Source organism: Cimex lectularius, unplaced genomic scaffold, assembly GCF_000648675.2.
Source record: "Cimex lectularius strain Harlan isolate CLEC.00 unplaced genomic scaffold, Clec_2.1 scaffold22, whole genome shotgun sequence".
Lineage (NCBI taxonomy): Eukaryota > Metazoa > Arthropoda > Insecta > Hemiptera > Cimicidae > Cimex > Cimex lectularius.
Genome location: NW_019392657.1, coordinates 2,347,434 through 2,375,265, shown reverse-complemented (window position 1 = coordinate 2,375,265; position 27,832 = coordinate 2,347,434). Strand labels below are relative to the sequence as shown.

Genomic DNA, 27,832 nt, shown 5'->3' with positions numbered 1-27,832 from the left:
ACAAATTGATAACAGTATGTAAGGTTCTGTCATTGGTACAAGATTTTTTTTAGTCAATTACAAAAGAGGATGACGGGGCGTTTTTTATTTTTTCCCAGGGAGTACGATTGAATTTTAATCTCACAACACATCGAGTCGTTATAATGCATAGATTATTAATTTGATCAGTTATCCAAGCCGATATTTCCCTGATACAAAATGGATAAGGACGACGTGATTTATGTGATATTGCTGTTGTTTTCAATCGGGTTCGGAAAAGTGATTCGCACTATTGAGGATGTCAAGAAAAAAAGGAATTTGGCCACTGCTGTCGGTTTCTTAATCGTTCTAGCCGTCTCTGGTCGTCATATTTGGCATTCTCTATGCTTAATACTCGTTAATGCTTTTATCATCACATCACTTGAAAAAACGTAAGTGTTTATAATATATGTAAGTATGCTAGTTTTAGATTAAAGCTTCTTCTTATCTATTACTAAAATGGCCACTCAAAAAAAAAAACAATGAACATAGCTGAATTTATAGCTTAATATAAAACCATTTTTAAATAAACTAATATTCAAATTGTTTCATGAGATAATTGTATGCAACTTGGTCTAGACTGCTGTGTGCTTTAGCATAAACAACGAAATTTAATTGAGAGTGCACCATCACTTAATACATTCGTATAAAAAATCCAAATTTTATTATTTTTATTTTATTATTATTATTTAATTTTTTTTTTTTTTTTTTTTTTTTTTGGCCTTGCCCATTTAGGTATATATTCCCCATTATGGACTCTCTGATTCATATCGAGGAGCATAAGTATACAAAGTCCATCCTAACAGATAGTCTCAGTGCAGTAGGGATTGGGATAGGGATAAAAGAGGCGGCCACAAGGTTTTTTTTTTTCACCTCAACCTGATCAATTGTGCTCCCTGTTTTTTTTATAACTCACTGGCCAGCTTGTTAATCAATCTTCTTTGATGTATTCTTTGCCAGTAGTTTTTCCTATCCTTATTGCAAAAACCTGCACCTACATAGACCTTCGCAAAAACATAAAATGGGTTCCTCCTCTTCCTGGCAATATCTGCACACTGTTTCTTCTGTCTATTCACCTATCTATGGTGGTATTGTTCCACCAGGTTATAGACATTAAGAATATATTTTAAGATGTATCTTCTTTTGTGGCAAGTTGCTAGGTTACAGTAGGGTTCAGGACCTAGAGAGTCCATGTTGGCTCCCTCTTTGGCCAACATGTCAATTTTTTTTGTTGCCTCTATGCGCCGAATGCCCAGGGACCAATGCCAGGTCAGCATTTGTGTTATGACTTCCGTCAGGGCCTCCATGCAGGTCCAAACACTCTGTCTTCACCTGACTGTCAGAGAAGTGGCTATCTTCCGGGAAGGTATTCCTAGCTTTTTTATTTTCCTGGTGCCATTGTTCAATTGGTATGATTTCAGACTGAAAACTAGCATATTTATCTAGGTTTACTGGTAGGTCAGTCTTTGATTTCTACCCGAAGACTCCAGCCCCCATGCCCTTGTTGGTTTTAGGGCTGTCAGTATACCAGTAGGAATTTGCCTTTTTTGGTGTTCCTTTGTTCCATTCTTCCCATTCTGGCGTCAGTACCTCTTTTCAGTAAAATTGTATTTGGAGTAGTGGCATCGATTGGCATACCTAATAAGGCTTCTGCCGGTATCGCCACCTCTGGCTGGATTAAAAGGTGAAGTGATGGGAGGTTTAACAAGACTTCCAGAGCTGCAGTTGGCGTAGTGCTCATGGCTCCAGTGACACTGAGACAAGCTTGTCTTTGAATGCCAATTAATAGCCAGGTTGCTTTGGCCTGCAGTCTTGGTCCACCAGGACCTAGGGTCATTTTGGGGTTTAATCCCCAGGTTTGGCGCAGAGTCTTCTGCACCTCCCCGAGGCAATTTTGGCTCTCTGGGTGGTTTTAGTTAAATGTTGATTCCATGCAAGCCATTGGTCTAGTGTGATCCCTAGATATTTGGCCTCCTTGGAAAATGGGATCGGGATTCCGTTTAGACTTGGAATTTTTAGGCTTCCTATTGTCCTCTTCCTTTGAATGGAATCATGGTTTTGTGGGGATAATAGATACCTCTTCCCTTTTGCACCACCTATCAACCTGGTCTCAGCAGGCTAACTGCAATTTAAAAAAAATTATTATTATTGTTATTGTTGCCATTATTATTACTCAACTTTAGATCTGAAGCTAGGATGGTAATCATGGAATATAAATTTACTATTTTAAATTGGTCATCCTGACAAAATTGGAGCACAACTTTCGAATTTTTATTTTTATTTTATTTTATTATTATTATTTTTTTTTTAAATGATGACTCGCTACACCAGAAGTCATATCAACCTTCGTGGTGACAGTATTTTTGAAAAAAGCCCATTTGTAGGTATGTTGGGTTCAAATGCAGGGCTGCTGGATTCGAACCTGGAACCTTTACCTTACTAGAATCTTCAAGAGCACCTTCTCAATGCCAAAATTGTTATGGACACTGACACTCCCCCTGGTCTGTTGATCCTTATTCTTTTGTCTAGTTCCAGCGAAAATTAATAGAGATAATCTTTTTGACATTTTGTGGCACTTGACTATGTTATGCACATGCTTTTCATTTTATATGTTTTATTTAAGAAAATTATAATTTTTAAAAAAAATATTTTTTTCCAGAGTAATCCCTGCAGTGAGTTTTGCATTTTCATTTACATATCTTATATTTTTCCGAATGACTGAGTACATTGGAATGTCATCTCCCTCTGGTCACTCTAATATGGTTCAAATGATTCTTACTCTGAAGGTAATTATATTTAGTGAAAAGAACCTAGAGAGGTGTAGGATACATTTTATTTATTAAAAAGTTAATCATTTTTGTTTTTAGCTGGTTGGACTTGCATTCGAGGTAAAAGACACTCATAAAGGCATTACTGAAGGAAGGAAAGATCCTGAGTTTGAAATGTCCAAAATTCCTAATCCTACTATTCCAAGTATCATTCATTATTCATTTTGCTATATTGGTGTTTTGACTGGTATTTACTTATTTTTTAATACAAAGAGTGTTCCCTTTAATAATTGCTAATAATAATTAATTTTCAGGACCTTATTATTCCTATAAAACATACTTAGATATGCTTAATTTGCAATTTTCGCGATTTACCAAATGTTCGCAGTATGCAGTGCAAAGACTAAAAATGTTACCATTTTATGGTTTTGTGTTTGTTTTAGCAAATTACTATTTCCCTTTTGAAGTGAGTAGCTTTCTTTTTTGTTTTGTATTATATGTTATCTTTATTTTGATTTGATTTTTAGTATGCACTTGCAGAAGAATTTTATGAGGATAGACATTTTATGTACCGCCTTTGGTACAGTGTACCAATTTTCTTGCAATTTAGGATGAGGATGTACATTGGGATGAGAATGTCAGAAGCTGTTTGCATAATGGCAGGCGCAGGTTGTTATCCTTCATTCAGCGACCCGAAACCTGGCAAAGGTCCTAGTAAAGAATATGTACAATTGTATAACATGTAAGGATTGATTTCCTATAAGCATTTTAAAAATATTTATGCTTCTTGTCATTTTTATTCATTTACCAGAAGGAATAATTTAAAGAAAGCCCAGGCCTGTGAGTACGACTTTAAAGCAATTCATAACATCGAACCAGCAGGGGCAGAATTTGACATGACTGTAAGAAATTCGATGAAAAGCTGGAATATGACTGTCCAGTATTGGCTTGCAAATTATGTATTTAAAAGATTTCCAGTAAACTCGTTAAGGTAAACTTTTTAATTTCCAGCATTACAAATTTAGTCTTTATGAATTTAGATATATTACAAAAAGGTAGTTTAAATTTTTGTCTACTATTATTATTATCTATTAACTATTATTTGTTTAGTATCTTATCTTTGAATTTCTTATCTTTGAATTGCATTGGTTCAAACATGATATATTCCTCAGCGATCAATTCTTCCCACTTTGGAAATTAAAACAAAAATTATTTGTTTTTATTAGATATTATCTAGTAAGATAATAATTGAATTCATTATTGTTTAAAAAAAGTAAAACAAATTATTTTTATTTATATTTATTATTTATAAAAAAAAGCTATACTAATATCAAGTATTTTATTTTATTATTTTGGTGTTCTGAAGGATATTCAACATTCCTTGTACAGGCTGGAATATTATCACGTTCTGATTAATATTTGGTCGGGTTAAGGTCAAAAGAAAAGCCTGGCCAGTTTAGGATGTCAACATTTTTCTTCCAATTAGTTTTGCTCTTTGCGAGCCTTATGAGGGATGTGAATCGTGCATAAAAATAAAATTATCACATTTCTGTCTATTATTGATAATACGTCGTGCCAGCATTACCCAAATAGTGATTTGGAGTCAAAGACCCTCCAGGTCAATCAATTCACTATGTCTCTCTAAAAATATATTTTTATTTTTACATTTACTTCTTTAGAGAGTTAGGCCTAGTACATATGAACGTGCATTAGTGAAAGGCTAAGGTTCAAAGTAGAGCATACATATGATAAATTGAGCCAACGAGTAAACGCACGATTCGAGATTTTCCTCACTGTGTGCAGTTTACTGCCTGAGTCGAAATATAACACTGATCTACGACATTGAAAGAAGACCTGCATTTTGGAACGTGGAGTGTAGCGATTATTATAGCTCATTCATATCTGTCACAAATGACTATATCTCCTCAACCCAGTAACCACCACATTCTTCACATTACAGCGATTTAGAGGTGGTTTTACTGTCGAGCAGTTCAGCATCGCAGCTTGATACGGAAGATCTGGAGCTTTTTTAGACTTGTCTAATATCTGGACCATTTAACATATTCTCCAGTGTAGTTTTAAAAGTTGATGCACTTTTATCTTCAATGTCAACATGATCAATGTTTTATGACAAGTCTTTTTTCTGGTGGGATGGAATCCCTCAAACACAGGGTCTTGATGAAATATCGCTCATAATCAAGTGCAAAAAATTATCAACAGTTAATTGACATTCTAAAATAATTGAAAAATTTTGGTTCGTAATCATGGGTAGAGAGTAATTTGTTTTTGTTGTGTCTATTTGCGAATATATCCCTTAAAACAGAATGGATCCAATACTTCTTTTGTTACGGTCTTCTTAATTTATAACAGCGATAGAGAAAATAATACAACATACAAAGGACGTTTTAACTTCTATCATAAAATTCCTCTTTTCCAAGCGCCCTATTAAGCACTAAGCTTAAAAAGGGGGAAAAAAGAAAAGAAAAAAAAACGTTTGGTTCATAGTTTGTTTGTTTCCCACTCATTTTTGTCAGCTTATCTGCCCTAGTTTATTATGTTACATACATTTTGCCATCTTGATGATTTTGTGTTATTTTTATTAATGCCATCTTTACTTTTGTGAAACTACTACTTGAATGAAATGCCAAAACTTGTCTAACAGACCAAAGTAGATAGAATATGCAGGGCAGGATCATCTGAAATTACCAAAATATTGGTTTATCATCCCACAGACATCAACAAAAATATATGAATTTTATGTTTTATTAATTAGCTTGCAAGAAAGGCACATTCAGTGCCTTTTTTATTTATTTATTTTTTATTATACTTTTTACAACCTGGTTCATTTTGTAAACGTATTGTAAAATATTTAATTTCTTGAATTTAATTTCTTCAGGTTGCTCGCCACATTTTCTGTTTCTGCTCTTTGGCATGGCATATATGCTGGATACTACTGCACAATCTGTTCTGTGCCATTTTATTTACCTATTGAAGATATTTATTCCCGCCGTTTAAAAACTATTCAAGTGTCCAGCTTTGTAAGTATTGTTATCTATATTATCTTTGAAAATATATTTCTTTTAATGAATTAGTTCTGTATGAAAATTAATTAAGCTTGGTAAACATTATAATACAAATATTTTATTAAAATTATTTTCTCTGTTGATTATATTTTGTTCTGTGTATATATGTATATTTTACAGGTTAGCAATGTGTGGAGAATATTTGCAGTTTGCTGGCGTTTATTTCTAATGGGTTATTGGGGAATAACTTTCCGCCTTCTCACATTAGAGGCATCGTTTAAATACTGGAAATCAGTTTATTTTCTTCCGACGATCTTCACATTCGTACTTTATGGGCTATCATTCCTCATTTTTAAGAAGAGAACAAACAACGGTGAGAACACACGAAGCAGTAGAGAAAAGGGTGACTGATCAGAGGGCGTAAGAGATTATATAGTCGAACGCAATAGGCATTTGAAGAAATTCAGTAATGCTTCGGGAATTAAGACAACATGGTTATAACAATTATATTTACTATAGTTTTATTTTATTATTATTATTATTTTTTTTTAACTTTATGCTAAGACCAATTTGAACATGTTGTTTTAATGAGAATTTTTCAAAGTATTCTTTTAAAAATGTTTAAACAGTGGAAAGGGATAGCAAATAAGCATATTTGTAATGCATAAACACAAGACTTCCATTAGCGTGGTTTAAAAAAAGAAAAAAAAAAAGAGAAAAAGAAAAAATAAAGCACGTTAAAATATTAATATTTAATATATAGATGTATATCTTGGAAGATATAAAATGACTTTGCTATTAAAACTACAAAGATAGTTATAATTCCTAGACATGATTTGCTTTTCAAGCATCAACATTTTAAAAAAATGCAAGTAAATAAATTTGAAAAATATGATTATTCCCTAAGACTATTTTTTATTTGAAGACTGAATATTATCTGGAATTAAAAAAGGATTACAAAATATCTTTGAAGTAAATAATGTAGAGGAATGAATATTAAATGGAAAAACAAAAATTCATAGGCAAGAAAATGTAGAAACTAGTCGAAGCAATATTGTGCGAAGTGTTTTATAAGCTCAAAAAAAATCTGTGTTAACGAGAAAGAATAAGTTTTTATTATTTTATACTCTTTTAAATGATCATGGTGCGTTAATTTTACTTTGAAAATACTATTATGTTAACTAATATCAGAATGAAAACCATGACAGATAGTCTAGCTCAGGAAAGCTTTTGTAAATGTATGTAAAATATATAAATATGACTAAAATTCTATGCGAAAATAGAATGTAAGAAGAAATTTTCTGTTTAGTAGCGATAAAAAAAGTATTGATATAAATCAAATCTATTGTTTTTTAATTTATGTCTAATAATTGCATAATTTGCAAAAAATATATCTAATATAATGAGAAAATCAGGACATGTGTAATTTTAAAATCTGCTCACAATCTTATAGTTTAGATACACAGGGTTCCAACAATTTTCAAAAGGTTGTTTCAATATCAAAAACAATGTTACTTGAGTGTGTTTGTTTCTAAACAAACTACAAATTAGTTCATACTAAGCACCACCTCTGTAAATAATTTTTCAAAAGAATAATTAAGAATCTAAAATTTAAAAATCTATTTCTTCATCACTGATCATTTCAATAAACCTAAGGGTTGCAAAGTGGAAAATATTGTTTGTTACGCTGTGTTCAAACATAAAATGATAAAATGAATGTTAAAAATATATATAAATTTGTATTTAAAAAAAAAGTAAATCGCCTAAATTGGTTTTACGTATAATACATATTTAATAGTTTTACACTTTTGAATTTATTGTAAATAAATGTTTGACATTTTCTTCATTCCAAGCCACCCAATTTTTAAAACTTATTATAAAACTATCGAGACTGCTAACATTTCGACAATGGGTGTTGGGTGTATGTTACAACAATCTACTGATGAACCAAGGGATAGTCGTTTTTTTTTTTAATCTAATTCTGTTTTATGGACTGTGTTGGGTTTTGTTAAATTGTTGGAAATACAGACGCAAGGAATTTCTGTTAGAGGTGCCTCACATTTTGACAACAATTAAATCAAAACAAAAATTTACAAATAATAATAAAAATGTGCAATATTTTATTGTATGAAATAGTACGTATTTTTACATTTTGAAAAAAAGATTTGAACATTGGTTAATTAAGTAAAATAGAAGCATTAATTTTTTCATATTTAGGGCCTGTTAATTGTATACTTAAGTAATAAATTAATCAGAATATAATTTATAAATGCAATAGAATTGAAATATTGCACCAATTTAATCCAAATATATTATTCTCTACTTGACTTAAAAGGAATTATAAAATTCATATTTTTCAGTTTAAAATATGTGGAGGATTAAAAGACAAATAAATTATCGTTATACTTGTTTATTTATAACTAGGAAGTCTACATTGGTCTCACTGAGTTCCTACTTCTACAAGCATGTCAAATGGATAGTAATTTCCTAATTGGTCGTTTGGACAGCAGGAAGAAGTGAGTGGAGTTAAGACTGCAGAATGTAGAGTGCAGGTGGCTAGAGGTCAAACCTAGCCATCTCTATCGACATTCCTGCTTGACTTTTAATTGAAAACGATTCTCTTTTTTTTCCTTTATTAATTTTTTTTTTTTTTTTTTTAGCACGACGTAAATATCCGTCAATATTTATAAGGGGTATTTTTTATTTGATTTTTAAGAAAAATCTATATTTGTGTGTCTTGCGGTGTTGCAATGACATTCGATTCGATTAAAAAGTCCGGACATATTTTCTTCCCCATTGGGTTAAAATGCACGCCATATTCATAAAATGGGGAAGTTCGATTATTTATAGATTTTAAATAGTGAAGTGTTGAAAAATAATGTTTTATAGTGTCGGGTATTTTTTTCTTTTTAATGAATTTTTCTATTCGGAATAAGAAAATTTCAAGATGTTCGATTGTATACGAAGCGATTTGAACATCGATTTTAAAACGAGTGATATGGTCTTATTTAGGAATTGCGCATTTTTTATTACTTCTGCGATACTTCCATTAGCAGGGCATTATTTTTCCTCATAATTAAAAACGGCTTTATTTTATCTAGTTAAAAATAATAGATTATGTTTATGTTTATATACGTTATGTATATGATTCGACGGTGGTGCTATCTCTGTTGTCAATGTTAATAGGCCTAAAATGTTGCTGTGGGATAGGCTTTAATTACTGGTGTAATCAATCTTTTGTTTCTTATAAACCGATAGCTGTGATATTTGTGACCCGAGTTGGTTTAAGGATATACATCTAATGGAATAATGAATCGGAAAAGGGGCTACACGCGAAATCGTAAGTTTGTGAGTCCACTGTTTACATCATTAATGGCCTATTTGAAAGCGATCTTTGCGCATTATCTTTTTTGATTTTATTTACTCCACCGAATATTAATCGGCCGATGAGGCTTTTTATCGAATCCGTTCGAATGTACCTGGCCTGAGCGGAAGAAAGGGGTATCTGTCCGACCTTACCCGCCGTACCGAGTTGTTTTTTTTTTTACACATTATTGGTTATGTTATGGCAGTTTTAAAACTTTCTTCCGTTTGTTGTTACATTATTCGCAGAATTGTTGTGAAGATAATGGATAGTTTTTAATAAATGAACTTTATTAGGTTCACACTATTGGCCTTTATTTGACTCGGCTGCAAAATATTGGTGCGGTAACCTTTCTAGGTAAGACGTACGTAAATACAAACTTTTCGATCTTGGGCCATTTACATTCCCTCCTTTATCCGTATAACACAGTTTCTAATCCTTCTTTTCCCCCTATTGTCCGTTCCGAATTATAATATAATAAAGTTTTAAAATGTTTTTAGTCGTATCGATGTATTTAAAGCCGTGCGTGCGTAAATATACCGTTTCTTTTATATATTGTTTATTGTATTTGACTTGTTCGGGCTGTTAGATCGTTTGTTTTTGCCTGCTAAACATGCCTGTGTGCTATAATTGTAGCAATACTTTTAGATCGGTATTATTAAATTTAAAACAAATCTATTTATAAGGAATATGAATGAAATATTTGTTTATTCTATAAAACATTGCTCAGAATTTGGTTGGAAGTCACCATTTAATAATATATGTTATACTTAACATCTTAAATGATACAGTATGATTAAAACACTTTCGACAATCCAATAACATGGTTTAGCTGGTGAAGCGTTAAACTTTATTTAAACTCTTCATATCTTGCACCTTCTTATTAAATATATTTACCATTTCCTTATCTTAAAAGAATATAAACATTCTAAATGCGGTGAGGTTGACGAGGTGGTCAACTTGTAGCTTGTCGCTGGTCGCTCCGGAATCTTGTCGGTTTTGTTTGATCCGTTTCAGCACAACGCCATCTTCACTGGGTTGATCTGTGTCAATCTGTAATAACATGTTATCGTGTTAAATTACAAAATAACAGACCTGAAAGGTGGTCAAAATTTGACCAGCCTCGTAAATCTAGCAAGAATATACTAGAATTGTTGAAACGATTGAGTTATAAAATGTCTTAACACCATTGTTTGATTTTCTAACTGAATCTCAGTGGATATTTTGTTGGCCGGTGTGTAAATCGTTATTTTTTAATTTTTTAAATTCACCTGTTTCATTCTTTTATTATCAGAATATTGTTAAATATCGGAGTAATTTAATAACAGTCATTACGTTAGTTGCGTAATCTATAGTGACATTCTGTTTTGAGCAATGTCGTTCATCTCCATGACAGAATATAAAAAATTAAAAAAAATACCTATAGTAAGAAATTTACAATACAGATTTCCTAAAATGCTGCTCTGTTCCATAACATATCGGGAAAAATGATTATACACTGGTCATTTTATTGAGCAAATTAAATTGAAAACACTTTCAAATTTATCGGCATTGCTGTGTTTATTTTCTATTTCACTTGTGGCTGAGGTTAATCCTCTTATATTTCTATGATGCTTTGACATGAATATGTACGTTATACATCATATCCATGCAGATTTTTTTTTTATAATTATGTTATATACTATTATGTTTTGCTCATTTAACTATTGTTATTCAGTGTGAAAGGCAATTTTTTATTTATATTAAGAGATTTAATTAGTAACATTTCAAAAAGGCCAATATTACTTCCGATTTTTTTTGTTGATTTTATCTATTAGCTTATTTTAAATTTATTTGTTGCAGATCGCTGATTTGAATTGAATGCATCATGCCTCTAATATGTAGTAAGTAGTATTTTTTTCAGTTTCATAAAAAATAATTTATATACTTGAGTGAATGGTATATAAATCGGAAAGAATGTATTTACGAATGTGAGTGTGCTAGGTTTTAAACCTTGCCCCTGGAGCCTAACTTCGGCGGGAGATGAATGAGACCGAAGTTAAAACATCGAAGTAGGTGATGGAGCATATAAACTTATTGAACTTATTACTCTTTTAATCTTAAACTTTAAGGCTATATTTATTGTTATTAATTAATTATGAAGTTCAAATAGTATGAATGGTCTAAATATGTTAAAATTAGTACAGTAAAAATAATCAATTCATACTCAATTATGAAATGGTAACAACAACAAACATTTAATAAAATCAATTTTTTATAATTCTTTTGTAGCTGAGTTTATGACAATTAATTATTTTTGGTGCACTCATAATTGTAAAACATCCCAATTCAATTGGATATGTCTATTTGCGCTGTCAAATGCCTTCTCTTTCATGTTTGTCAGTTGTGGACCAAAGTAACCAGTTTGAGAAGACAGATCAGGATAATCAAGATGATATACATACCACCTAAAATATCTGGGGATAAACATGTCTATCCTTTAATACATGCACAGTAGAGTCCAGCTAATCCGAAATAATTGTAATAAAACAGAAACAAACAGTAAAACAGGTTTGATTTATTAAGGAATGAATGTATAGAAATACCTGATCAGGTGATACCCACACATGTACGTTGAAAGATAAGCTGGACATTTTGAAAAACCTGGACAAGGATGAAGTGGATTGGTTGTTTTTCATCATTTTTGTCTGACAGATGCTGTTCGGCTTCTCACCATCTTCAGTTTGTATTGATAACTTTGATTAAAGCCTGCCATTGAAAATGTAGATAAGATGAAAAGTGTTTGACAGACCAAAATGATCGGAAACAACCAAACACATGCTACCACAGGCAGTAAAGTTTGGTATGAGCAAGACCAATTTAATTTATCATTAATAACATTTCAATTTAACTGCAAACTGTAAAAACGTATATTCTGTGGATTAATATTTTCACTTTGCCTGCAGACTTTCAGATTTGCAGGGCTCCACTCTATAGTATAGAATATTTTTTCTTTGTTTTTGGTGTAATATTTTCATCGTTTGCTAATTGATCTTAAAACAACTTTTAATTTATTATTTTAATTAAAATTGGATTAAACCTTTCAGGCTCCAATGCTGCATAGGAGGCCAACCAACAGGAAAGCTTGAAAATGTCACAGCGTGGTAAACGTCAAACGAGCCGTTTAGACGATGGATTGGGTAAGAATTTAAAAAAAATTCTAAACCGTGAAAACGAACGTGCTTTAATAAATTCGTAGGTTAATACTGTTGCAAATATTGCTTCATATTTATGTAGAATAATTGTTTTTTTGTATTTATTAAATAAATAGTTTTGATTAACATTTATTTTTAAATAGGCTGAATCATAATGTGTTGTATTTTATTAACAGTTACGTCAAAGAGACGGAAGGTACGTTGCATGGCGATGGCGGAGGAGGAAGAAGCCTCCGTGGACATTTGGACACCCAGGCCAAATTCTGACCTGAAAATATCATCAATTTACAACAGGAGTTCCAGCGAAGCCCCAGCTGAGGTAAGATTTTGTTTCATTAAAATGTTGTTATCCAATTCTTCCTTTAGAGTATTATCAAATTTAATTACTAATTTTTGATGTTTGATACCTAAGAGGGCAACTACAGTAAATTAAAAGCATTACAGCAGATTTACATTTTTAAAGTTAAATGTATGACAATTTTACTAATATGTAGTTGCATTGCAGTGGTACTCAGGATAATTAAATTAGGTTGCAGGGAATTCGATTGTCAGGAATTTTGTGATATCTTCATAAGTCCCTAAGAAACAGGTCCATCCTTTTAATTTGATAAATGGGAGAGCGTTCAATCAGTGGTGATCATGTCACATATAATCTATTACCATTACTCTATTAGATTTTTTTTTTTTAATAGATAAAGTGGTTTTCTGTATTTATTTTTATTTTAGAGCCCACGTGTGCATTGTAACAGGGTTTATAGTTAATTTTGTTCCCCAAGCATATTTAATTTATTGTCCAATTAATTAAGGTTTTAAGTTGAGATAAAAAAGTCAGTGCCACGAGCGGGATTCAAACCCACGACCTTTGGCTTGATACGCCGCTACTCTACCACCTGATGACTTCGATCCCCTCGGGCACTAACTTCCCATCTCTACCCCACCTTCTGAATTTTCCCTCCTTTTTGCCATTTTTCAAATGTTGTGTAATCGGATTGGATTCTCGGCGACAAATGAAATGGTCACGGAGAGCTTTAGTGAAGTATACTTCAATTTAATTTATTAAATTCACTATTTTTCCTGGTCCGCTTGACCATTTAATAACATTCAATTAATTAAGGTTTTAAGTTGAGATAACATCTGATTACACAACATTTGAAAAATGGCAAAAAGGAGGGAAAATTCAAAAGGTGGGGTAGAGATGGGAAGTTAGTGCTCGAGGGGATCAAAGTCACGATAGCTCAAGTGGTAGAGTAGCGGCGTATCAATCCGAAGGTCGTGGGTTCGAATCCCGCTCATGGCACTGACTTTTTTATCTCAACTTAAAACCTTAATTAATTGAATGTTATTAATTGGTTAAGCGGACCACGAAAAATAGTGAATTTAATTTATTGTATTATTTTGACTAAAAACCTGTTTGTCTGTTCCTCTGATTCTAGCAACCCTATGTTTATTTACAACTTTAATTTGTTATACATTTTATTATTTTCTCGATTGATTTGTCCATTATTTTTGTTTACAACTTCTTTGTTTACTACTCTTTTATTATTATTATTAATTTATTTTTTAATTACAATGGATACCAGGAACTGGAGGAGTTCCCTCCTGAGCACTGCAGCTGTACAGCTTATTGTACTTTATCCCCGGCTCCATTTTTTAGGGGCTCGCAACACAAGTGTGAATTTGAGCCCCCGGTGTGCCGGTGTTGTTCAATCGAAGAAACTCATTTTTGAGGGGGTTGGGACCAAATTCAGGGTCGCTGAGATCTGACCCCGCTCCTTCCATTGATGAGTGCCGTGTCAATTTCTTTCAATTGCGGCCACCGGTCCCCTTAGGCGCTAGAAAAAGTCCAGAAGCGATGGTGGGGATCGAACCCACGACTGCAGGATCTACTAGCAGAGAATCTGATGCCTTAACCACTCGGCTACCGCGGCCCCCCTTTTATTATTTACCATTAGACTATGTTCATTATTGACATGCAAATGACTTATTTATTTACCAATTATCCCTTGTGCATATTATTACATTTTCAATTCCTTAATAATGATTTGTTCATGTAATAAATACTTACAAGTTATTACCTGCTGATGTTTTAATTTATTATATATCGTTTTCAGCATTCCTTTAAAATATAGACATCATCTTTCCCCCGAGACACCATCTCCTCGTCTCAACCTACAACTATTTCAAAAATCCCCTTTTTCTGTCAATATTCAAAATCATAACGGTCTATGTGTGTGTGAACATAAAAAAAGATTAACAGCTTTAATAGTTCATATTTACTACATCTCTTATCTGGTATTTTTTCAGCTCTTCAGAAAAGATTTGATCAGTGCTATGAAATTACCAGATTCTGAGCCTCTATCAGCTGATGAATACTGGGTTATTACTGATCAGTGGAAGCAGGAATGGGAAAAAGGGGTTCAGGTCCCTGTCAACCCTGATTCTCTCCCTGGATCTAGTGTAACCGTCGTTACGCAGGCATTTCCTTCTTCACGATTGCATCACGAGTTTAAATTGTAAGTTTTGATCTGTATTCTTATAATTCATTTTAACACTTTCTTAATTTAGTATTAATTGTGCTGAATTCATGAAGAAGTTATTATTATAACATAATAATAGTAATAGTTAATACAATATTAGTCAAAAAATAAATGGAAATACAATATTAGTAAAAAAAAATAAATGGATTTAAGTTAAGAAGTATTAACACATTTGATGCAGCCTGGTTTTTCAATTTTCTCCCTCTTATTCAGCAACAATTTCCTATACCTTGAAGCTTTATGCATGATGTGTGGTGTTTAGTGACTGTTAGTTAATGATTGCTTGGAGATCGAGAGATAATAATAATAATAAATTTATTTGTGAAAAGTATTGTACTACAGTAAGATAAAACATAGAGAAAAAAATTTAAGGAAAAAATAATAAAACTAAATACTAAATAAATATTGAGTATTTACATTAATACTAAATAAATAATTAAGTATATTAATTAAGTGGAGATTCTCACGATCTCCAAATAATCATTTATGCGTAATGATCTGCATGCAGATCAACCGTCCGGCAGGTTGGGTCAGTTTGGCCTTCATGCAGGCCACCAGCATTGACTTTGTTAAGTGAAAAAATGTGCAGAAATAAAACTGTGCACAGGTTAAAATTGGTAAAATTGCACAGACACAAATCAGCTTCATGCATTCTTCTATTGAACAATTATATTGCCCTTGTTTTTCATTTTTTATTTTTTTTATTTAGTTTTATTTTTTGTAGTAAATACTTACAATCGGTATATTTTTTATGTTTACTGAATATTTTTAAAGAAATATGTAGTCTACTACATGCTTCAAATGTTGAATTGAATCCCGTTCCAAGTGGTCACAAATGTTCCTAGATGCGTGGGGCCTTGCATTCATCAAAATTATTCATGAAAATAAAACCCTTGCCTATTAGTGGCATATAAGGAACAACTTTAACACATATTCAATGTATTGCGCAGCTGTTAGGGAACCGTCGTTGAAGATCAAGTTTGTGCAGCCTTCCATTAGAAATTCCTGCCCAAACCGTCACATCACCACCTCTATAACTTCTCTGCAGTGAAATTGTTTCAAGGGCTCTCTTGTTCTCTCTTTGCAACAAATGGAATAAAAACATTAATAAAGTAGAGCTCATGAAAATGTAACAAATCACATTGTGTTTAATTTCCAAGCATTTAATTAGCACTTTTTTATTATCTATACAATAACATTATTTATTTTATTATTTTTTCAGACCAAAATCAAAATATATTAAAATTACAAAGTGTGAAAACTTTAAATCTGATGAGCATTTTCTTTCACCTATTCCGTGCAAAGCAGAAAAAGTTTGCTCATATGATTTGGACAATTGTGATAATGCTTGGCTCAAAATAGCAAATGGGGAGAGAGCTACAATGGGTAAGTGCTTTTTAAGATATTTTTTTACATTTTGGGTATTTTTGTCATTTTTAGTTAAACAAATTAAGCCTAACAATTTTTGAAAAACTGTGTGTAAAATCTAATTCATTCACTCAACTAAGTAGAAAAAAAAAACCAATCAGAAAAACTATTTACGAAAGTTGTCAAATGACCAAGTTGTTGCTAATTTTGCGGCTATACTGGTCAATTTTCAAGGACCCGTCTTGAAAGGAGCAATGATGAATTATTACACTTGTTATATTGGGTTGTCCGGAAAATAATGCAGGATTTTAAGTNTGGGAAATTATTTTGATTAAAGAACATTGCTTTAAAGTAACTAGTTTCTTTTTTTTTGTTTAATACCAAAATCCTGCATTATTTTCCGGACAACCCAATATAATCTTGGTAGAGAAAGAGTTTAAAAACTAATGATTTAAGTGAATTGGGTATAAAACAGTAGGGGGGGGGAATAAAATAAATTAATAAAACATAGATGGGAGGGTTGTAACATAAGATTTAGGTGTGTTAATAAAAATAAGATAACAATAAAATAAAAACGGCTTTCTGTAATATAATTCTATTTTATTAAGCCTGCAGCAACTTTGTGATAAGAAAAAACTAACGTAATGAGTTAACATGTGATTTTTTTTAGGATTGCCTCCTATAAGGGAAGATCAACTGGAAAGAGTAATAGAGGAATTAGAGCTGAGATGTTGGGATAAAGTCCAGACAATATTAAAATCTGAAGAAGGTTTAGGGATTGAATATGATGAAAATGTCATATGCGATGTTTGTCGTTCGGTATGCTCTAAAACAATCTAATCCCTGTTATAGTAACTGAATGTGTTAAATATCTAATAAGTATTAATAAACTACAATCATTTCAGCCGGACTCTGAAGAGAGCAATGAGATGGTGTTTTGTGACTCTTGCAATATTTGTGTTCATCAAGCGTGCTATGGGATCACGACAATCCCATCCGGCTCATGGCTATGCCGAACTTGTGCTATAGGACAGCGGCCAGAGTGTGTGCTTTGTCCAAACAAAGGAGGTGCGATGAAGTGTACGAGATCGGGGCACAAATGGGCACACGTGTCTTGTGCTCTCTGGATCCCAGAGGTTTCAATAGGTTGTGTGGAAAAGATGGAACCTATTACAAAAATATCCAGCATACCAGTGAGTTAAATTCAAAATTATATTACAAAGATAAATTTATATACAACATTACAGTGTTTTTTTTCTCTCTTTTTTATCAACAGCAAAGCCGATGGGCCTTGATATGTGTTCTCTGTAGGGAGAGAGTAGGAGCATGTATCCAGTGCTCGGTTAAGACGTGTAAAGTTGCATACCATGTTACCTGTGCTTTTAAACATGGTCTAGAAATGAAAGCAATAATTGAAAATGAAAATGCTGAAGATGGTGTTAAATTAAGGGTAATATGCCAAGTACATTCATTTTTATTTTTAAGTGTAAGTAAATATGTACTTTGATTGTACAAAAAAAAAAAAATGAAATTGAACTTTATTCACTGACAGAGCTATTCGACTGAAATAAAAAGAGGTACAAAAATTGTTCAGTGGGTCAATAATTTGTTCCCATTTGATTTTATTTTACTCATAAATATCAAATATTTCACCAGACGTCATAACTTTACTATTTGAGCGTAGTAAATTAATTAAGTAATATTAAAATGATCAAACCTTAAAACAGTTTTGAGCGGTTAACTTGTATTTATTCAGGGTGGTTCTTAGTTCATAAGAAAGAAATAATTAGTTTGATCTTCTTACTCAAATTATGTTCTCCTAGTTAATGGTAAATATCATTTTTAGTCATATTGTGAAAAGCACAGCGTCGCTAAAAAGGACCAAAGTGGATCAACATCTGAAGATGATGAATGCAAAAGGAAAAAGAGGAAAGATATGACGTCAGAAGAGAAAAACCAAGCAAGAGCAGCAAAGTAATAATATTTATTTTATCAATATATGCAAATTTGCATAATTTTACACAAAAATAAGCAGTAGAAATGTTATCAAATAAAATATTCAAAGTAGTTTATAATTTTTATATGTAGGTTGAGATGATAAGTTGGTGTTACGGTGTACCGAAGTCACGATAGCTCAAGTGGAGCAACTGCATATTGAGCCAATGGTCGTGGGTTCAAGTCTCACTCGTAACACTAATCTTTTCATCTCAACCAAACAACATAAAAATTATAAATCACTTTGAATAATGCTTTGGTTCAAAAATAGGACCAATTACAAACATATTAATAGAATAAAATGTTAATTATTAACAATAGTTTGTTATAAAAATTACAATTATCTGTAATATTTTTTATTGATTTAAGTAAATTAATGATCTACAACTTTCTTTTTAAATAACTTTTTCGTATTGAATTAAAATGTAATCGTCATGCCATTTTTCATTTTAGACTTCAAGAAATCGAAGGCAAGTTTGAAAAACATGTTTCCGCACATGAAGTCTCTGGACATCATGATGTCGATTTAGAGGGTCTTGTCTATATCTACAACTACTGGGTTCTCAAAAGGCGTTCCAATTGCAATAAACCTCTACTTGCTCCTCGTTCAGATGATGTAGACTTCCTAACTAGGCAACAAGAGCAAGCTGATTTAGAAAAAATGAGAATGTTTGTACAGCTTAGACGTGACCTTGAAAGGGTAAGTATTTTCATTAGTGCGATAATTTAAAAAAAAAATTAATGTAATAATTGTATGTATATGTATTTTTATAACTTTTTAAATTAAAGGTTCGTAATTTATGCTACATGGTGAGCCGACGAGAGAAGCTGTCTAGAACATTCTTCAGAATGAGGGAACAGACTTTCCATAAGCAGATTGCTGTACTTTCTGAGCCATCATGCAGCCTAAGTTCAGCGGAAATAACAGCAGTGAAAGAGGCGAACCACGGACCCTCGATATATGACAAACTTTATTCTCATACAGCGGCTTCAGAACTGTCTACAGATTTTGAAACAGCGCTTGCCAGAATTGCTGGAGTTTCTTCGCCTACGCTTGAAGACAAGAATAAAATTGATCGAAACGGGATGCGAAAGAAGCCTGAAAATCCATACAAACGTATGTACGTTAATGGGGGCTTAGAAAGGAGGCGAAGTGTTTATACAAGTATGAGTAGTGGTAGTGAAATGGACATAAAACGGCCTCTTAGGCTTGATTTGGATTCTACCGATGACAAGAAAAATAAAAGTAAAAAGCTTAAAAAGAGGCCGATTTCTAGGATAACGGTTGATACTTCAACTGAAGACGAAGAAAAACCCAAAGTGCCTTGGGCTTCTCCTAGAAGCAAATCACTAAGGCAAATGGAAAAGGAACTTGCAGAAAGAACTGGCACTGATGATTCTGATGATCTCATACCCTTTACTAACGTTAAAAAAGATTCACGTAGTGCCAGCAATATTTATTCAGATTCTGACAGCGATACTTCGTTGAAAGATGAAAGAAATGAACAACGGCTTAGGACCAAAGCGGCTTTGAAAGAATTTACCGCTTTGGCACACAAAAATAAGAAAAGCAATAAAAAATCGCCCAGCAAGAATAAAGAACGTAACATTGACAGTTCGATGGAAGATGAATATTACAGAGACAAGGAAAATGTAAACCTATCAAAACAGAAGAGTAAAGATCCAACAACAGATTTGATCGTACCTCAAAGACAAGCTGCTAAAAAAGCAACAGAAAGTATTAGGTCTACACACGTGAAAAAGAGTGAACTTATTCTTTCTGAGCAAGAAGCTATAAAAACCATGTCTTCTAATGAAGAATCAAAATTGAGTAAGCCGAATAAGAGCGTTAAGTTGAAAGGTTCTAAAGAGCTTTCTGTAAAAGAAAATAAACTTCTAATGGATGATAAATCCAAACTCTCCAATGATATATATGAGTTTGACAAGGACCTATGCAGTGATCAAGATATACTTGCGTACGTTCCTCAAAGGCAGGCTGCAAAGAAAGCAGCGGAACACATTAAGAGCGGTTTACATAAACCCGTGTCAAATGAACAAGAGAGCGATCCTTCGGCTCGGTCCAAAATCAATGACCTTTCAAAAGCGAAGAAAGATGAAAAAATTAAAAAGGATCAAGAAATTGAAAGAAGCAGAAGAACTATTAGACCCCAAGATATTAAGAAAACTGATACATCAAAGTCCTCGTCCTCGTCAACTTCTTCCTCAAGCAGTAGTTCTTCAGGTTCTTCTTCCTCTTCATCCTCTTCGAGTTCTGAGAGTGCAGAAGAAGAAGAAGAGGACAAGAAAAAAGGTTCTGCTAAACATATTCTAGTACAAAAGAATCTCTCTAATCCTCCAGCCAATCTAAAAGTAGACAAAAAGGGAAAACAGACAGATAATAAAGCTCTTTCCAAAAATGCTGAAATGCCTTCATTAGTGGACAGAGATAAACAAGTGAAAAAAGATAGTTCACCTTCATCAAGTTCTGATTCAGAAGACAATAGCGTACCAAAGCAAGTTAAGAAAGGTGATATTGTTAAAAAATCAGAAACATTTACAAAATATTCAGACTCTCACAGACAAGATGATTCCTCTTCTAAGGTGGTGGCTGATAAGAAACTGAGCAAGACGCCTGAGAAGAAGCTTAAAACTTCCGATGGGCGGCCTGAACTCAAATTTCAGCAGCCGCCTACTCAGAGAGAGGAATCATCACGAGAGAAAGGTGGACGTAGAGGAAAGTCGAGTGTTTCAACCACTGAAAAGCCAGAAATTTCTCAGACAACAAAACCTCCCAGTAATGCAAACAAGATTGAATCTTCGGTCAAAGAGAGTAGCAATAGAAAAGCCCATCCTAGCAGAAAAGAAGATGAAACCACCGCGAAGGATTCATCTCAAGGAAGAAAGAGAAAATCAGATGATTTTGAGAAACAAAGTATTACAGAAACCCATTCGAGTGTTAAAAAATCAGATGTCACCAGCTTTATCCCAGTCGAAGAGAAACGCCAGTCCCAAGAATTATCTACAACTTCGAGCAAGAAGGCTGATAAAGTGGTAGAATCGTCCCCTAAAAAGAATGAAAATCTTTCATTCACCAGCACCTTAGAAAGAGAAATGGCTGAAAGGAAAGCAGGGAGAGAGAGTGGAAGTCGTAGCAACTCGAAGAAGTCACTGGATAGATTGTTTGAGAAAAGGGATAAATTAGTAAAAGAAAACGAAAAGAAAGAACAAATTAAGACAACGGTTTCTCAAGTCGGAAAGCCAATAGAGAAAAGTAAATCACCAGAGAAACACAAAACTAAATCTCCTGAAAAACATTTGAAAAAAGAACATTTGGAAGGAGAGGAAATCTCCATCAAAGTGGAAGATGTACCTGAGGAAACAATCAAAGATTGTATTTCTGTTGAGCAAGCAAACCTAGACAATCAGAAAAATTTCCAAAGAAGTTTATTTTCTCCATACCCCGAAGAAATAGTTGCATCTAATACCACTCAAATTACAGAAAAACCATCTAAACTTGGAAATGATAGTCAGTTAGCAAATAATGATCTCAATTTAAAATCAGGGCTATCCAAAGATTCCCTTCCTATTCTTATTCCACAAGTGGATACCTCGTTCAAACACATTCAAGAAACGTCACTTCCTCACTTGGAAAAAATTGATAATGTTAATGAGAATATCAATTTTCCTTCTGTCATATCAGAATCAGACGAGTTGAAAAAAGTTACTTCTAAGGCTAATTCTTCTTTAGCAACGCCCTACCACCAGAGGTCGATTTTCTCTCCCCAACCACCTTCAAAGGATTCTACAGTAGCTGAATTATTTGATTTTGAAAATGATATTCTTGCAGTGGATGAAACTGTCAATGATGATGGGTTCAGCATGTCCCGCGACTCTGAAGAAATGCGAAGTCATCCACTTATGTTCAGCTTCAATAGTGATTTCCTATTTAAAATCGATTCTAAAGAAGATAGCGCGAGGGAAACTCTTAATCTTGTTGAAAAACTAAGATTGGATTATGCAAAGAAGTCACATACAGAATCTAGCGATGTTGAAGTCGTTGAGCAAAAACCTCAAATTGCCTTACAAGAAGTTTTACAACAACCATCACAGAAACATTTGTGCTCTGAAATACTCCAAGAACAAAAATTGGCTGAGAATCCAAAATTGGAAACAATTGTTAATTTCCATGAAATTGACAATGAAGGTTTGCACAGTCCTTTGGTTCCAGTTGAGATCAAAGCAGATCCCCAGATAGAAACAAAGGAGCCAGATAAAGATGAAATAGGCGTTCTAAAACCAGTTGACACAAGTAGAGTAACTGATGATCAGCACCTTCTTCAAGGGGTTGGAATCGATAAACAAATCCCACAATACGATTCTAGTGAACGATTTCAATATCAATCGTATGGAATGCCTATTGATGTTGGTAAAGTACCTGGTAGAGAAAAGTTAGATAGAAGCAATAGTGCTCAGGCCGATGAAAGGTGGGTACCTCCTAGTAGTGTACCCCCTAGTGTGCATTCCTACGACCCGATGCCATCACCATACCGAAATAAATGGGCAGATAGTGAAATTATGCCCTCTAGGCATTCTTCTTCATCTTCTTCAGCTTCTTCTACTTCTTCACTATCACATAGAGAAGAATTGGAACAAACCAAGCCTGAAGATGTTACGCAGCAGCCGCCAAACTCAATCATCTCAGAATTACTACCTTTCCAAGGTTTACATCCGAGTGTGGCGTACAACCCATCATGTGCAATATCCACTGGAGCAGCGTTTCATTTTGCGGACAATTCTGGTTTTCCAGTTGGACCTTTGTATAAACCAACCTTTACCGCTCCTACTCCAGGAATTTACGCTTCCAACTTTTCTTCTTCGTATCCTAATCACCAACAACAAATCAAACCCACAGAGGAACCCCCTTTGCATATGCCACCTCCTTGTTCTGCCGCATTTACCGCCTCTTCACATAATATGGCCCTAACAGCAGCTATGGTTTCACCCATTTCTCAACTAGTACCAGAAACATCACAGCTAAACATACAATTCCCAGCTGAGAGCACACAACAGAATGTTCAAGATTCTCATGTGGAACCTCCAGAAAATTATAATCATATGCCTCATGTTGAATATAAACCCAATACAATTCCTCCTTCTGAAGAGCCTTCTTCAGTTCTTAAAACTGTTGGGAAAAAGAGCCCCAGCAAGCCTACAAGAACATCTGCTAGGTGTATAGCTCAGCAAGCAAAATCTCCTGGAAAATCACCGGGAAAATCTCCCAAGCAGTTATTGGATATAAAGAAAATCAAAGAAGGGAGTACAAGCAAAAGGGGTAGACCGCCTGGACGTGGTAATTTGCGCGGAAGAGGCAGAGGAAAGGGAAGAGGTAGAGGTCATGGTCATTCTGATCCCAATACCATTCATAGCAAACTAGTAGGAACTGTCTATGATTTTGATATAGATGAAGATGAAGAAGGAGGTGATAGTTTAGAAAATTTGAGAGCCATGAGGGAACGGAGAAAATCTTCTGATGTACATGATAAAAAGGATGTTGCTATTCCTATAAAAGAACCTTCTGTGTCTCCTAAATTTGTTAGCTCTTCAACTGTCAAATCTAGAAGCTACAGTGATATTAGAGAAACAGATGCCACTTTTAGTCCATTACCTAGAAGAAGTAAGGAAGCCGTAGATGAAAATCAACCCATTATTGAAAACTCCAGACTTGAATTTGTACAGCCTGTGTTACAAGCCCCTGTTAATGTAAGTTCATACTCTTCATTTGAATCAACCACAACTTCCACAATTCCTGGATACCAAAATCACATTATGGAATCATACCAATCTACCAATAATGAATCATTGAAAGATTTTATGGAAGAACTTGAAGAAGAAATTAAAACTTTGAAATCATCTACAGTGCCTAAAATTGAGGCGCCGGTAGCATCGACGGTACCAGAAGAAGTCAAACAACCCTCCGCAGATTCGAGAAACCAGTTGAAAGTCAAAATCAAAGGGCCTTTTTTGGATGCAAATTACGTTACTTCTGCGGTAGTTACTCAAGCAAGTGTTGTCAATGTTATTAGTAGCAGTCAAGCAGAGACACCGGCCACAACTTCAACAGTAGCCGCAAGTCTTTCAACGGGTTCAAACTTAAGACGAATGAGGAAGAAAGAATTGCTCAGACAATATTGGACTCAGGATATGAACATGGACGAATCTATTAGCATTACACCTATTGTCCCGATTCAAGATCCTTTAATAAATAGAAATGTAATAACAATACCGAAGGCTGTGGCTTCTATGACAACTATACCGACGAGAGAGGATTACAAAGCAGTAGTGGATGCTAACATGGAAAAGAAAAGAAAGAAAGAAAAAAGTTTGGTCGAAGGGTCAGATGTGGAGCGTAGACGAAGTGTTGGCAGTAACGCATCTAATGAGTCCAGTCAAAATACAACAAAACGGAGAGGAAAAACAGCTAAAGCTTCAAGTACTTCTGCTCCTTCGTCTGTAACACCAAAACTGAAAATTAAACTCGGTAGTAGTGGTGACAGTGCCAGTGTTACGACCTTTTCTGAAGATAAAAAGAACTTAAGAGAAAGGCCTCCGAAAAAGAGATTGTCAGGTGTTCCTAAACCGACTGTAGAAGAATTAAAACGCGAAAGTATGAAATTTAGGAAAATGGTCATGGCAGATTTTGACGAAGAAGAGAAAACTCTCGAATCCGGGAACAGAAAAAGAAAAAAGCGCGGAAACAACAACAACGTTAGTAAATCATGTGATATGGTCCGGGTGATTACTGATGATGCAGCGCCAAAGCTAATAATTAGATTTGGTAGGAGGAACGAGGATACAGTGCAATCAAACTCTTTAGAGCCTTCTGTTGAAGTTAAGCATTCTCCTAATGATGAAAGGACTAGTGAATGTTCGGCATTGAGAAAAGTTAGGACGTCTAAGACATCCCCTATACGATTAAAACTTTCTAGGTGTGAAAAGGGGTATGTTATGAAAAAAAGTAGTGATAGTGTTAGTATAGAAAGTAGTGAAGTTTTACAAGACACAGATTCTCAACCTGAGCGTCCACCACCTCCTCCATTACCATTAAGCAAGGACTGTGAAGTCAGATGATGACATTAGTTAATATTTTCTATTTTATTTAGTTATAATTTTTTATATGATCTGAGATAAGTATTCATTGGAGCTATCACCAAGTGATATTGTAAATGTTTACTCTAAGTAAGCTATTTAAATATATACATATTCAGTTATTTTAATATATAAGTAAATTGTATAATTAGAAAATATTTATTATATATGTATGTAATTGTATAAATCTAGATGTCTTCAATATTCCCTGCATCCATTTTGTAGATAGCCCTTAGGTTTCTGTGAATTTGCACAATGTTATTACTAAAAGGTAATTTTATTTTCAATGTTTTCCAGCAGAAATGTACAAATGTCAATTACTCATACTGTGTGATGAATATTTTTATATATTCGACATTATATATAATGTATGTATGTAAATTGTTAACGATATGGAATTTAACCTTTACAGGAGCTTAAAAAAAATATATAAAACTAAAAACTTGTAACAATTGGACAAATTTAGAATAATTATTTTTACTTATTTATCTCAGTGTAAATTATAATTGGCTAATAGTTTAACCGCTATGTACTTTACATAGTTTTACTAACAATCATTAAAAAAAAGTGGCCTAAATGATTGTAATAGAATTATTAAATTTTAATTTTTGATTGCTTTATATGTACGTGATGATAAATGCACATGTAAAGCAAGTATGGGTGGTTGGTTTAAAATGAGTTCATAAAATGTAAACATACTTTAAATTTTTACAAGTTAAAACAATTGCCATCCATTAAATTATAGCAATTAGCATTTCAGTTCATTTTTGTTTTTATTTGTTATCATTTTTTGCCCAATATAAATGAAAATGAAATTTATAGAAATAAATAGAATAAATGTACAATTCACATATAATGTTATTGCCTCTAAAAGTATTTATGTAAATATAATGTAAATAATTATGTATTAACTGGTATATGTTAAGCCTTATTTAATATTTATTTATTTTTTTTAACTTTAATTTTGTACAGGCAATTTGTTTTTCTTAAATTAAATTGTATAAATGAATTATGTTATTGATTCAAAATATGTATATGAAAAATCTAAATAGGCGAGAACAAATTAAAATCAACATTTGGTATTTAACTAGACTAGGAAGGACATTATTAACGTTTAAATTTAATGATTCCTTTTTATGACATTTATTTTTAATATTACTCCGAATCAGTTGAATTTTGTGTCGGACCAATTTAATTCCAGTACAAATTTGTGTCAAAGTATACCACAATGCTTGTAAATTATATTAATAATTTCAGTTAGGTTGTACTATTAGGGAGAAAATGTTTAAAAAATTAGTTGTGTATGACCAAATCCTAATCGCTCTAAATTGTAATTCTAATATTAATATTCTTAATTTTTAGTTTGTTTTGTGTAAACAACTATTTGTTCTTTAATTTTTTTAAATTAAAACTGAGGTTTTGGCATTCATACAAACAAATTGACAATTGTTAAAGCAAGAAAATTTCAGTATCTTTTAACATTGCTACAAAATAGGAGTCTAAAAAAACATTAATGACAAAAGAATAACGAAAGTATTTCCAAATATACGTTTTTCTATTAGATATTAATTTATATATATGTACACAGACACACATATATACACTAACACAATTTATACTTTACATATACAGACTTTTTCATTCTGTAATTTTCTGTTAAGAAAATAATTTTAATTTAATATTTAAAAAATTCTATAGGAATCATAATTTAGAGATCATTCACTTCACACCATTAAACAATATAATAAAAATCAAAAAATAATAATTCAAATAATTATGTATCATCTGTTCTCAATTAATTTGTAAAGTTAACTGTTACACATCATGTCAACTATGCTTAAAAAAAAGTCACCTATTATAATTCTCATTTTTAAATTGGAACTAAAATGAAAATAAAATCACAATATTTAATATAAGAGAAAGGCATTGTCCATGTAATTATAGTATGTTCATTCTTCTGAGAGATTTTGAAAAAAAGTACTTAAATGTTAATGACTGGCCCAAATTGTTATTATTAAACTTAGATATGTTAAGATGGCTTTTCATTTTTTTATTCTTATTTCTTTTTTTTTCTTTTTTTTTTTGGTACCTGATTTAGAAAAATTATATCATATTTTGGCATTGAAGACAATCTATAACTTACCTTTTAGGGATATTACACTTGAATACCATTACCTACAGTTCACAAAAAATTAGAGCATGAAACATGTCTTTAACAAAAATATTTATTAATTATATTTATTTTTTAATTCTTGTTTTTATTGTGTTTATAAAACGTTTATTTGTTATTTTAGTTAAATGTTGAGATTTTAATGATGTACATAATCATTTGTATGTATAGGCAAAATATTGTTTTGTACAGCTATTATTTTGTTTTTATTTTATTTTTTTAAGCAATATCATTTACTTTATAGTTTGG

At 32.8% G+C, this 27,832-nt stretch overlaps 2 protein-coding genes across 4 annotated transcripts; both read left to right on the top strand.

Moving 5' to 3' along the window:
- Positions 1-9: 9 nt before the first annotated feature.
- On the top strand, positions 10-6,681 carry LOC106664559 (lysophospholipid acyltransferase 7). Its single transcript, XM_014390387.2, has 8 exons — positions 10-410; positions 2,678-2,804; positions 2,886-3,033; positions 3,101-3,252; positions 3,314-3,528; positions 3,598-3,777; positions 5,683-5,824; positions 5,990-6,681. The coding sequence occupies exons 1-8, from the start codon at positions 199-201 to the stop codon at positions 6,218-6,220; spliced, it is 1,407 nt and encodes a 468-aa protein (XP_014245873.1). The 5' UTR covers positions 10-198; the 3' UTR covers positions 6,221-6,681.
- Positions 6,682-8,962: 2,281 nt separating this feature from the next.
- LOC106662208 (PHD finger protein rhinoceros) lies at positions 8,963-26,358 on the top strand. Of its 3 annotated transcripts, none has more exons than XM_014386097.2 (12): positions 8,963-9,149; positions 11,016-11,056; positions 12,260-12,352; positions 12,544-12,686; positions 14,672-14,880; positions 16,127-16,290; positions 16,943-17,091; positions 17,178-17,465; positions 17,549-17,722; positions 18,119-18,246; positions 18,721-18,967; positions 19,057-26,358. In XM_014386097.2, exons 3-12 carry the CDS (start codon positions 12,304-12,306, stop codon positions 25,393-25,395), a joined length of 7,890 nt encoding a protein of 2,629 aa, XP_014241583.1. In that variant the 5' UTR covers positions 8,963-9,149; positions 11,016-11,056; positions 12,260-12,303; the 3' UTR covers positions 25,396-26,358. The 3 variants fall into 3 exon arrangements, with proteins under 3 accessions (XP_014241583.1, XP_014241592.1, XP_024080553.1); XM_014386106.2 differs by having other exon boundaries at positions 8,963-9,157; XM_024224785.1 differs by lacking the exon at positions 8,963-9,149 and adding an exon at positions 9,192-9,530.
- The last annotated feature ends 1,474 nt before the right edge of the window (positions 26,359-27,832 follow it).

Excerpts from the sequence above, each read along its gene's own strand:
- LOC106664559 (XM_014390387.2), top strand. The coding sequence starts at position 199 with ATGGATAAGGACGACGTGATTTATGTGATATTGCTGTTGTTTTCAATC. Across the intron at positions 3,253-3,313 it reads ATTACTATTTCCCTTTTGAA|TATGCACTTGCAGAAGAATT; the intron begins GTGAGTAGCTTT and ends TTTGATTTTTAG. Across the intron at positions 5,825-5,989 it reads CTATTCAAGTGTCCAGCTTT|GTTAGCAATGTGTGGAGAAT; the intron begins GTAAGTATTGTT and ends TATATTTTACAG.
- LOC106662208 (XM_014386097.2), top strand. The coding sequence starts at position 12,304 with ATGTCACAGCGTGGTAAACGTCAAACGAGCCGTTTAGACGATGGATTG. Across the intron at positions 17,092-17,177 it reads TATGCGATGTTTGTCGTTCG|CCGGACTCTGAAGAGAGCAA; the intron begins GTATGCTCTAAA and ends CAATCATTTCAG. Across the intron at positions 18,968-19,056 it reads TTAGACGTGACCTTGAAAGG|GTTCGTAATTTATGCTACAT; the intron begins GTAAGTATTTTC and ends TTTAAATTAAAG.